General features: G+C 31.4%; 1 protein-coding gene across 4 annotated transcripts; it reads left to right on the top strand.

Moving 5' to 3' along the window:
- The first annotated feature begins 633 nt into the window (after positions 1-633).
- LOC127840892 (uncharacterized) lies at positions 634-7,832 on the top strand. 4 transcript variants are annotated; one of them, XM_052369348.1, is made up of 7 exons: positions 649-759; positions 1,027-1,092; positions 3,030-3,134; positions 4,104-4,174; positions 4,471-4,605; positions 7,084-7,228; positions 7,591-7,832. In XM_052369348.1, exons 1-7 carry the CDS (start codon positions 677-679, stop codon positions 7,592-7,594), a joined length of 609 nt encoding a protein of 202 aa, XP_052225308.1. In that variant the 5' UTR covers positions 649-676; the 3' UTR covers positions 7,595-7,832. The 4 variants fall into 4 exon arrangements, with proteins under 4 accessions (XP_052225310.1, XP_052225308.1, XP_052225309.1 ...); XM_052369349.1 differs by having other exon boundaries at positions 7,080-7,228; XM_052369350.1 differs by lacking the exon at positions 1,027-1,092 and having other exon boundaries at positions 634-759.
- Positions 7,833-11,705: the final 3,873 nt, after the last annotated feature.

The raw sequence follows: 11,705 nt of genomic DNA, 5'->3' as shown, positions 1-11,705 counted from the left end.
GTAGCTTTAGTGTTAGTAATTTAAAGGGGCATTTTCACGTTTTGGTAAATTAACAAAATAAAAAAAGTGTTAGATACGCAAATGTTCGTTGTAGTTATGATAGTATTGAGGAAACAGTAATACGGAACATTTACCGTGCATCTGTACGATATAAAAACCTGAAAATTATAAAGCGTTTCAACGAGAAAACGATTGAATAATTTAGAGAGTTCTGTTGTTGTCGTTATATTTTGTGATACAACGAGGAGTTCTTATATAAACTATAGAATACGTGTATGCTTTATAGCAGCAAAAAGTGTATATGCTACCAGATGGAAACAATCGTGTGCGGAAAATGTTTGTTTTAGACGTACCCAGATAATATGTTCAATCGTTTGTTTTTAAACTTTTTTGCAAAAATGAGATATTTTGTATACGTTTAATTTTAATGCTATAAATAATGATTCGCCGTTTCTTCTAAATCTTTCATAGCCAGTATTCAAAAGAGTAAAAATAACGTTTTATAAAATGACTTCGTTTGTTGAAATATGCAAACAAATAAGCTTCAATCAATTTATCATATACACTGAATGCACGCATGAGTCGCAAACGGTTATTAGGACATTGTGATAACGAAATGGAGTTTGAATTAGCTTTATCGAGTGCATTCGCTTTCAGTACAGTGTGCAATATAGACATGGGCAATTGGTGTTCATGTATAAGGAAGAATAAGGAAGAAGAAGAACATCCCAAAATTCAAAATGGAACTTGCGTTGGCAGGTAAGAACTGTTTCAATGTCTTAAAATCAAGTGTTTTTTATATTTTGTAAATGTAGTAATCTGATTGAATACGATGTATGTTTAAGGTGCTTATCAGAAAAAAGAACGATAGTGTAATTAACCAAATCAAACGTAAAATGATAATCGTATAAACAACCCGTTAATAACAGTTTAGTTGTATGGCTTCTACCTGTTTTCTCTATAACAACAACGAACAGTCAAAATAAATGAATAACAATTTTTCACCATCCGCTTTTATTTTTTTAGTACACAAAGCAATGGATCTACTGAGATCATATCAGACGATGCCCCAGAAGAAGCCTCTTTCGATTAGTAAACGTTTTCAAATTCGCAACTTAGAATAATTATTGCTGTATCGTATAATACTTCATCTGAGCGTTATACCATTGTTTTCCGATTAGCAAGTTTTTTCACTTATAAAGTTAACTTATGTTTGTTATTATATTTTGTAGTTAGTTTAAACCTATTTAATTTAGCTTGATTGCATCGAAAGCATCGAAGGCTTATTAAACCTCTCGTGTCCATTTCCTGGACCTAGAACCAGTACTTAGTGTCTTCCGGGAATATCTAAAGAACACTCCCACAGTGGAGATCGAACTCAAAACCCCCCGATAACTAGGCGGACACCATATCCACTACACCACGGAGACCTTATTTTGTAGTTATCAAGACATTTTAATATTTTGACAATTTGCTGATGATTTATAAAAAATATAAAGTCTCGTTCGAATGTCTTAAAGATAATGCACTAAGTCGCTATAATACGTTTGTTTTGAAAGATGGTCAAATACTGATTTAGGCAGAAAATAGTTACCACCATAAATGGTGTAAACAACTGTTTTTTGTTAATAATATTACATATTCAGAACATATTGATAGTTTGTGTTCATAAACATATCTGGGCCATAAGCATAATAATTTTACAAATTGTTGCGCTTACTACACATCCCAACTTTCAAAAACATCAAGACTAAATCGTTAGATGCTTGCGTGTAGACCTTTGTGTAATTTAAAAAAAATGTGGTTGAGCCATTCGCATCGCCAAATTATTAATCAGTTATATATATGAATAAGAATGCATTGCATTAAAGTAAGTAAAATTTGAATGGTAGGACATTACTGTAATTTATGGTCATGTAACCTACAGCTTTAAGACAGCGGCATTCAAATCAACTTATCAAATGGCAAAATTACTGTGCACTTAATCCATGATCGCCAATTGGTTGTATTTATGTATTGTTTCACTAAATAGGTTAAATCGATGCAAGTCTTATAGCATCATTTTAGTAATATTATTATGCACACACCATTTCTACACTCAATCTATGGTATAATAATTTGTATAAGCTTGTTTTAAGGAAATGTGTATTGCTAAAAATGCTTAATCAGATCGATTTGAACAAACACGTGAAATTTACAGGTGTATTTTGTTCATATTGTATATGTTGTTCACAAGAGGATATAACAAGAAAATAAAATAGATGAGTAATTATTATAATTTCCAGTAACAATTTTCGATTTATGTTTAGAAATCCCGAATAGTAAACTACCTTTAGTTATTTAGTTTCAAATTGTAAAACATGAACAGTATGTATTGTTTGTTAAGCATGATATTATAAAGAATACTAACATGGACACCATTTAAAGGTTTTCTTTGGCCTATTCATATGTAGACAGCGTTTACCTCGATGTCTATAGGCATCTGGGTTGTTCGCATTGCGTGAGAAAGAAACGTGATGCTGAATAGTATATTATAAAATAGAGAAAGGGACTGAACGTCCCAGAAAATAACAAAGACGAAACAGCCAATGCTAAAATCGACCAACCATTTCAAGCTGATTAATCAATATTCAGATATAGCATTCGTTAAGGACGTATTGTTGAAGATTAATTTGTCCGCATCTTTTAAAATATAATTTTGATATTTGATTGGGTCATAATGTAGGTAACACTTAAAACACTAATTCTCTGCAAACAATCGAGCGCAATAAAGAAATATTGTGTAGGATTATTTTGATTCTGACGATAAAATTGTCACGAGTTTTGTAATACAAATTATTCCGATGCGATTTTTAGAATTAACAATAATCTGAATTCGCAAACGAACACTTGCATGGAAACCAGTTATACCGTTCTATAGCACGCGAACATAAAGTGCGCTTAACTTAATGCCAATAGGTGCGTCTTTTTTAAATTGCATGTAAACTCACATTGGTAATGAAAATAGTACTAAACATATTGTTTTATAGCTTCAGCAAATCGAACGTCGCAGAAAATAACAAGGGCAAACACGCACCAACCCATGTTGACGCACACAATCAAGAAACGAACACAGAACCGAAGCGTAATGAAAGGTAAGACATTTTTTTTTAAATTTCACACAACAAAATGTTTCTTTTTTAAATTTAACTATAATATGAATATAATAACTGGTTTGGTATACTCTTTCTATAATGGGTGAAAATAAAACGAGATCATATCATCAATTAGCAGATATCAAATCAGATTGGAAAATATTTTATCAACATGTACATTTTCCGTCCGTATTGGCCGTATGTAGTCTGACTTCATGTAAAATTTACTTATCATATTTTAATAAAAGTCAATGCAAGTCTGATATGAACATTAAAGTAATATTACTATGCACAAAACAATTTCTTCATTTAATCTTTGGTATTATAGTTTTTATAAACACGTATAAAGGAAATGTGTTTTGCTAAAAATGAATCGGAATGATTTGAACAAACACGTGAAATTGACAGTTGTATTTTGTTCATATTGTATATGTTATTCACAAGAAGAATTTTCTAATTTATTTCTGATTTCTAATTTTTTGAAGTACATAGTTTTCCCGTTCTTGCTTCTTAAATTTTTAAAGAAGCAAACAATTAAAACAACATTGTTTATGCTTTATAAGCATAGAATTTCATAACTATGTGGAAAATTTTTTGTTAAGAATTGTTATTTCAGAGCAATATTGATAAGTATAAATGAATGTTGTTGTTTGAATTCACCCTGAAAAGAAGGCGGAATATAACATTCGCTCTGTCAATATGTGCCAGGATATCCGTCCCCATATTGCCACAACACAGTATAAAAAATGATATGATATTGTGCCTTCATTCTTGTCAAATAGCATCAATTGATTAGTGTGATAATAATGACCGCATGCATTTGTTAAAAACAAACACAGAACAATTGCATATATGAATGTAATAATCTTTGCAAGCGCACGCAAATACACATTGGTTCAGTTAAATTAATTATTGTAACGAGTAATACCATTATTTCTGATGAGAATGCAAATACTATCGTTTTTAAAGTGAACGGCCACACACTTCTACCCTGAAAGGCGATAGAGAAAACGACAAACTTCAAGACGACGGGCAAGACGGTAGGCAAAACAGGCATATTTGAATATTTCGTATAAACAACATAATTAAGTTCCGATATCAGCTTCAAGCTTATGTAAATATTTTCGACAGCAACTATAACATCGGAATAGTCATATTAAAAGAACAAAACATAAACAAAACATAAACAAAAAATTCAAACAATACAACCTCTTAATAATATTATTGTTTTAAAACGTGTGTGTTGCTTATATGTACATGCGTTTGTTTTCCATGCAGTTAACAATGATTTATTGCAAGCAGTGAATACATGTATACTAATGGTGTTTCCTTGCAGCAAACGATCAACTAAAAACTCAAACATCAGGCTCATATTATAGCGATGAAATTTACAACCGAATTCAAACAAGTTCAAACAAGTTTTATCCAGTACAAACACAAAAACAGGACCAACTTGCGCGGCAAAAGGAAGGTGAATCTGATGCTGTAATTAAACATAACAATGTGTAATCAAATGTTTTCTTTCCGTATATCATTTACATAGTTTGATCTCTTGAATGATATAAATACTGATTCAAAATATGATACAACATTAATGTAGTTCTAATTTCATTCAATATAGCATGTAAATAGTCCACTTGGTATTCAAAAAATATCGACGGTTAAAACTGCATTTTACGTTATCAAAAAAAAAACGTTTTTCCATTTACGCTCAATACGCTTTATATAATAATAAAATGCTGTCCACGTTGGCACTTTATGTGGGCACGGGAATAGCTCTAGTCGAAATGGAAGTACAATGATGATCGTTATGAAGGAAATGTACAATTATAACCGATATACTTATGCTCACTTTCGATAACGGTAGTATAGTGTAGTTGTCTTTTTATTAAAGTTATTATTGTACGCGTGTGTTTGACTTTCCTGGAAGGATTTTGATGAGTATTATGATTTATTTATTTAATATTTCATCGATAAAACATTGTTCTGCTCGAATATGTATTGTGTTAACACACATATCTATTTTGGAAATAGTGAAGATATACCCCCTTTTAGTCATTTCCTGGGGTATTTCACTCTTTATATTGTAGCCCTATAAATATGTTATCCGGCATTTCAATTATTGTCTGCACGGTTTTCTTAGCACCTATGCATATAGCAATATTTATTTGAAAATTAGTAAAGAATGACATATTTGTTAAGGATATTATATCAACTCGACCGACACTAATTTTCTTGAATTGTTACGTATACCAAATGGCGTCGTAATAACATGCAAAACCGCTGTTGATCTACAACAGGTTTATGTTTCATCAACCCTTTTGTGTGATAATCACAGGACAATGTCGCGTATGGTTTATCATAACTAAAGATGTGTTTACTGGTATGATTGACGTTATCTTCAAGTAAAGATTCTTTGTTAATACAATGTAAGTTGTGTTATGCTAATAACTGTAATTAAGTTTAGCTGGCTTTGTTGATGCATCAAACATGCCATTTTGTGACATACGTTCCAACTATGTCTCCGATAGAGTGGGCATTCTTTAGCTTGAAATCTTTGATTAACTTTGTCTCTGAACAATTGGTACACAAGATGTATTGTTCACATAGTTTAGTTATAACAATAATACACACATTTAAGCCGTTATATCAAAACCTGTACTTGTTGCTATCAGCTTCTTACACACATGACTTGCTCATTTACATAAAACAATTGAAGCTGAATCCCTTTGGTTACAGCGGGTTGCAAACACGCAAGGATATAAATTGGATTTTGGGCGGGACGGGTTACATATATAAGCCTAACACTAGGATTTTAAACGTACATTTTAATCAAAATCGGCAACAATATCAATGCGTTTTTACAACTGACAATAAGGCTTGGACTTGAATGCAGCACAACAGAAAATACATTCAAATCGTTTCAATATATGTCTAACGTAACTGTCAACTCGATTTTAAAATATTATTGACCCAAAATAACTTAAAGTACAATGCAAATAAATCACTTTTTTGATAAAATCTATCATCGATTCATACTTAATGAAGTAACCTGAAAGTTTCGCACGCATTTGGTTTTAAATCAAATGTTGAAACGTTAAATATATCATTGTCAAAAAGACAGCGGTCAGTCTATAATAAAGTAAAAGGCAAAAAATGACAAATGACCGCTCGCTTAGTTGAATTCACAACTTTTTATGTTCACGAGAATTAAAGCGTTGTTGCATATGTTTGAAGATAAGCGATACCAACAAACAACAGCTAACAGACGGGTAAAATCCATAATGATGGCATGTTTGTTGTAACGCGTCATCAACAGGGAACTTTGGCACAATAACTGTTTGTATCCTATGATTTTTGAAAATAATACATTAATATTGCTCCGCTATTGCCTGAAAGTACATAATCTGAATAAGGTTGTTGGTAATCTGTTATTCAGAGAACATATGTCTGATAAGTTATTTAACGAGGACACATGTCGAATTATATGTATTGGCTGCCACGCTGGCTAACACAACTTTAAAATAATGGTACACAAGCAAGGTTAGTTAAAACTTAAAAACATTCAAGCAAAGCATTCAAAACGTATATCAAAGTAGTACTTTTTAATGTACTTCAAACTCAGGGCAACATTGTATAATTGAAATAAGTCCATTAGAGCTGTTATGGTGTGAACAGTGAAAACTTGCTCTATCAAATCTGTTTTAATGATATGTTTTTAATGAACTGGAATTTGATAGTTTAGTGTATCCATTTTAGCAGTGATCGTTTACAGTCGTTATATTTTTGTCGTTCTACATATGAACATATTAAAATTAATGCAAACGCAGAAACGAAAGCAGCTAATAAATTAATCATTTAAGCACTGTTTATACGCTAAAAATATCAACATGCATACTCTCTATTGTGTATTCAACTACTTTATGTATGTTTATATTTCGGCAGCCAGTAAGGAATTGCTGTACAGAGTGTATGAGAACGTTATTGGAACACTTGAAGAATTCGAAAGAAGATGTAATAAAAGACACACTTAGCAAATGCTGGTTGTTTCTGAGATTGATTTTCCGGACCAATCCGACAAAAGCGATAGAGACGTAATTTATTGAGATTTGAAACATTTAAACTATGTAACTTATATATCAAACAAAAAGAACGAGTGAAAGTTAACAAAAGTTCCCTTCATGTATTGTATCGACATATATTACATATGATAAATGTTAATATAATGTTTCAACGAAGTCTCGGACCTCACATTGCCAAGCACATATTTCAGAGTTTCCTTACGTTATACTATACTAATACATACAGTTGTGATTCAAAGGAAAATGTCAATTCTAAGTGCGCATTTTTACGATTGATAACTGTAATTTTAAATTGTAATCGTTTGTAAATAAAATCGGACTGAATATATGTTGCAAGCTTTAAACTGTTTTAATGCCTTCTATTTTCCCTACAGGTAAAGGCTAATATGGACGTTCAACTTTTGTTGTTTGAAGAGCACAGAAAATCATGTCCTCCTAAATTTACCAAGAAGGTCAATGGTGAATTGAGAATGAAAACCATCTACTGGGCTGCAGCAAGAGGGGAAACGGACCTCGATGAAACGGACAAGTACACAACTAGTCTCTATGAGATTCTTGTAAAAGATAAAACGCATCACGCCGTACTTGATCGACCCAGGTAAACAACGACAGATCTTGTAATTATGAGCACCAAATACTACTAGGTGTAATTCGTGTTTGTATAACACTATCATTGTAATCTTCATGAAGAAAACGCTTTGTAGGTAAATGTTTGCAATAGGTTGGTCAATCATATGGAAATATGAGAGTGTTGTTAGTTGCTATATTTTTTCTTAAGGGATCAATGGATGATTTGCAGTGAGATAACATTGTTAAATAATAAATACAAAAAATATTCGCTTACTGTTTTGAAACTTTTCTTATCCCCCGCCATCGGCAGCGGGATATTGTTTTTGCGCTGTCCGTCCGCCCGTTCGTTCTTCCGTTTTTCCGTCCGTCTGTCCGTCCATCCGGAGCCATCTCTTGGAAGTGCTTTGGGGGATTTTATTGAAACTTGGTGTGAGTACAGTCGATTGGTGTTAAACGGATTTTAGTGAGTAACGGATAGGTTAAACTTTTTTTGCAAAATATTTTTATTTATGTTAAGATTTATAGGTTTCTATCAATTGAATACACAAAGCATATTATTGTTAAGTCGGTTCATGTTTATGTTGACGTGTGTCAATGTTTATAACTGTTTTTTTTCGAAAGCAAAACAAGGTCACGTTATGTACGCACCGTTTTTGTGACGACGGGAAAAGTGCAGACGAATGTTTTTTTGAATTTTGCAGATTTTTTTTTGGTAAACATAATGTTCATTGATGTAATATTTTAGTATTATGTGCCATTTACAAACGTTAGAATGCTCAGAAACCAAATTGATGCGTACCATATGAAATAAGAAGGAAAGCTGCAACTCGGGATTTAGTGAATAACGGACATGTGGTATCCCATATTCAGGAATGTCGGGATTGTCTCAAAATAAATATAAACTCAATTGAAGTTGTCCAATACACACGTGGTTAGCGTGTGGCTATGATATTAATTAGTGAAAACATCATTTTTAATTAAAAAAAATATTCAAAGTATCACGAAAAATCGATTTCTCTGAAAACATATTTTTCACTATCAAATCTATGTGTTTACATGTATAACAAGGTATTCAACTCAAAATGACCCGAATATAGGGTGCATCGCTTTGAACAGCCATTACTTCATCAATTGTGCAGCGATTTCCATGAACTTGGTCTTGTTAAACGCAAAAATGAATTTCCTTTCTGGAAATGTACATATATTGCAATTATTTGTTTACAAATGCTGTGTCATATTTCAAGAAATAACCCGATACACACGTAATCCGATAAAGACCTAAGCGATCCGGTAATGGTTGAATCAGTGTACAATGAAATTCGCGCTGTAAACAATTTTTTTTCGGAAATTTAAAATTGCTGGCATGTTTCAATAGGAAAGAAGACATGTGTTGATTTAGGTTTAATGGTTTAATAACTGGATGCATGGTGTTTACGTTGAAATGAGACTCGAATTCCATAGCTATCTGATATACACCAATCGACTATTTATATATATATGGATAAGGGGATGATGCACGCCAGTTGGCGTTGCACACCATCTCTTTATAGCGGAGTTATGGCTCTTTGTATTTTGAAAAATGCTTTTGTGAGTGTCAAATATAACACTTGTGTGTCCAGAAGCATATTGACGGGGGATATCAATTCAACGAATTTGCTTAATTTATGTATATCAGATGTTATAGTGATAACAAAGACAAATAAAACTTAAACTGGAAAGTAAATTTGCTTTTTTTTCTGAGATAATGTATCGACTGAAATTTATATTAAGAACACTAAGACTTTGTACTTAATGTTCTGTTATAAGTATTTTTAAGCTCAATTGCACGTAAGTATTCATTTGTTATATGTATTAAATTGAGTTTAGGAGAAATTTAATCATTAGCATACCTTACGAACTCTACAATTTTCAACAATTTGAAACCAAATTGTGCTTTAATACTTTTGATACAGGTGCCAAAAGAATATACATGTGTAATACAGATCTTCAACCTTACCTCGATCAGGACATGCCTGGATTTTTGGAATCGGACATTAAATAGTCCATACCAACTTACATTAAATGTGAACCCCCTTTTTTTTCTTCTATTACTAGCTCGTAGGTAGCGTACAATTATTCATAACTTGAACATATATTTATTCTAGTTTAATTGATCTTAATTTGTACACATATAATGAAATCAATTAGGTTTGAAAACGTATTTATTAACCAATACTTATTACATTCAATATATATCTAGTTTTCGAAGTAATGTTAAACTTAAAAACTGCATCTCATCGTCGAAATAGCCATCATTATGTTACATTACCGGACACAGTTTATTGTATGTGGCGCTGCGTACTCGGCCCAACAAGTTCAAGTAAAATTTAATATTACATTTAAAGTTTGTATCTATTTAAAGTAGAGCTATTATACGCAACAAAGTATTTTCAAAAGAAATACCTTGAATTGAAACAGATAATTTTGATAAACGTTGCTTAGATTTGAATCCTTATATATGTTTGTTAAACGTAGGATTTTAATATCAACATATGTATGTTTCGAATATATTCATCTTGTTAAGTCAGTTAATAGTGACTGTAATATATGTTATAGTGTACTCAATTTAAAAAATGTAATAAAATTCCGATTGCCATTCAGAATCACAGATTTTAACACAACAGACAGAACATACATGCTGCTTTCATTATAAATGTTAACCATACGAAACAGTTATCTTTTTATATCCGTAGATTAAACCACAAGAAGCTTATACACATAAATATTGCAAAATTTCATTTCTCGTTACTCTTGAAGGCGGATGCAGATCTCGCTTAACAGTTAATATTTTGCGGACATAACTAAAAACATACGTGCACCTGTTTCAAAAAACATAACATTACGATCTGTCATGTCCAAATATACAAATCAGGACTAGCATTCGGTAAAAGCTGTTAGCTAATGACTAAACGTGTACCTTTTAAGGACGTATGCTGCACTTTTATTGAAACTTTTGTTATGACTAGAATTTTATAATTTGCGGTATTTAGCAAGAACCATCTGTTGTGGATATAAAACAAATAAAATAACAATCATGTTACCATTGTTGTTAATTTTCATTTGCACTTGAACAACAAGCTTAATTCAGCATAAGAACAATTTACTAATAAGTTTTTAACTGTTAAAATTGAGTAAATTGTTGAGAAAACTTTAAACAAACTTCTATTGATTTCAATATATGTACTACCATTTTAACTTAATTTCAATTTATGTTTTTTTTAACATAAATACATATACTAATTCATTTTTTTTTTAAACAAAAACAACAGAATTTCACATATGAAAATTAATATAATGCCTATCAGTCATTTTTATATGTATATGTCTTCACATACCTCGATTTTGTCCAAATGTACCAAAATGTTTAATTAGTTATAACTTAACAAAAATATAGAAAGTAAAAAATAGTCCACCATGGCCGTTTGTTCAGAACTGCAGTTTAACTGCATTTATTAAAATACAATTACAAAAGTGGAAACCATGTACATGGTACTGGTAAATAAACATACTAATATATATTTGCTATATGCCAATGAAAACGTTGATTGTAATGTATATAAAAACACATATTATGTGTAGGAATATCAGTAAAAATAGGTTAATACAGCGTCCGACTAAAAACAAGACGTATGCTATACATTTTAAGGGGCATATCGACAGTATTAATTTCTTGTCATGACTTGACCAATATTTTGTTGATAGCAAATGAAAAATAAGAATAACCTTTTAAATAAAAACACAAAAAAATGTAGCAAAATCAGTTAAATTATGAGTATACAGCACCAAAAACTAAAAAACAGCAGCAATCATGGGAAAGTATCATGACTTCATATAACTATAATATTGATTGGAATAACACATATCATAAACGATTTAAAGC

This window comes from Dreissena polymorpha, chromosome 8 (genome assembly GCF_020536995.1).
Source record: "Dreissena polymorpha isolate Duluth1 chromosome 8, UMN_Dpol_1.0, whole genome shotgun sequence".
In the NCBI taxonomy this organism is placed as follows: domain Eukaryota; kingdom Metazoa; phylum Mollusca; class Bivalvia; order Myida; family Dreissenidae; genus Dreissena; species Dreissena polymorpha.
This window is presented reverse-complemented; position numbering and strand designations above follow the sequence as displayed.

Bases quoted from the DNA above. Each gene is read 5' to 3' on its own strand.
- LOC127840892 (XM_052369348.1), top strand. From the start codon at position 677: ATGGGCAATTGGTGTTCATGTATAAGGAAGAATAAGGAAGAAGAAGAA. The intron at 1,093-3,029 runs GTAAACGTTTTC...ATTGTTTTATAG, and splicing joins GAAGAAGCCTCTTTCGATTA to CTTCAGCAAATCGAACGTCG. The intron at 4,175-4,470 runs GTAGGCAAAACA...GTTTCCTTGCAG, and splicing joins TCAAGACGACGGGCAAGACG to CAAACGATCAACTAAAAACT.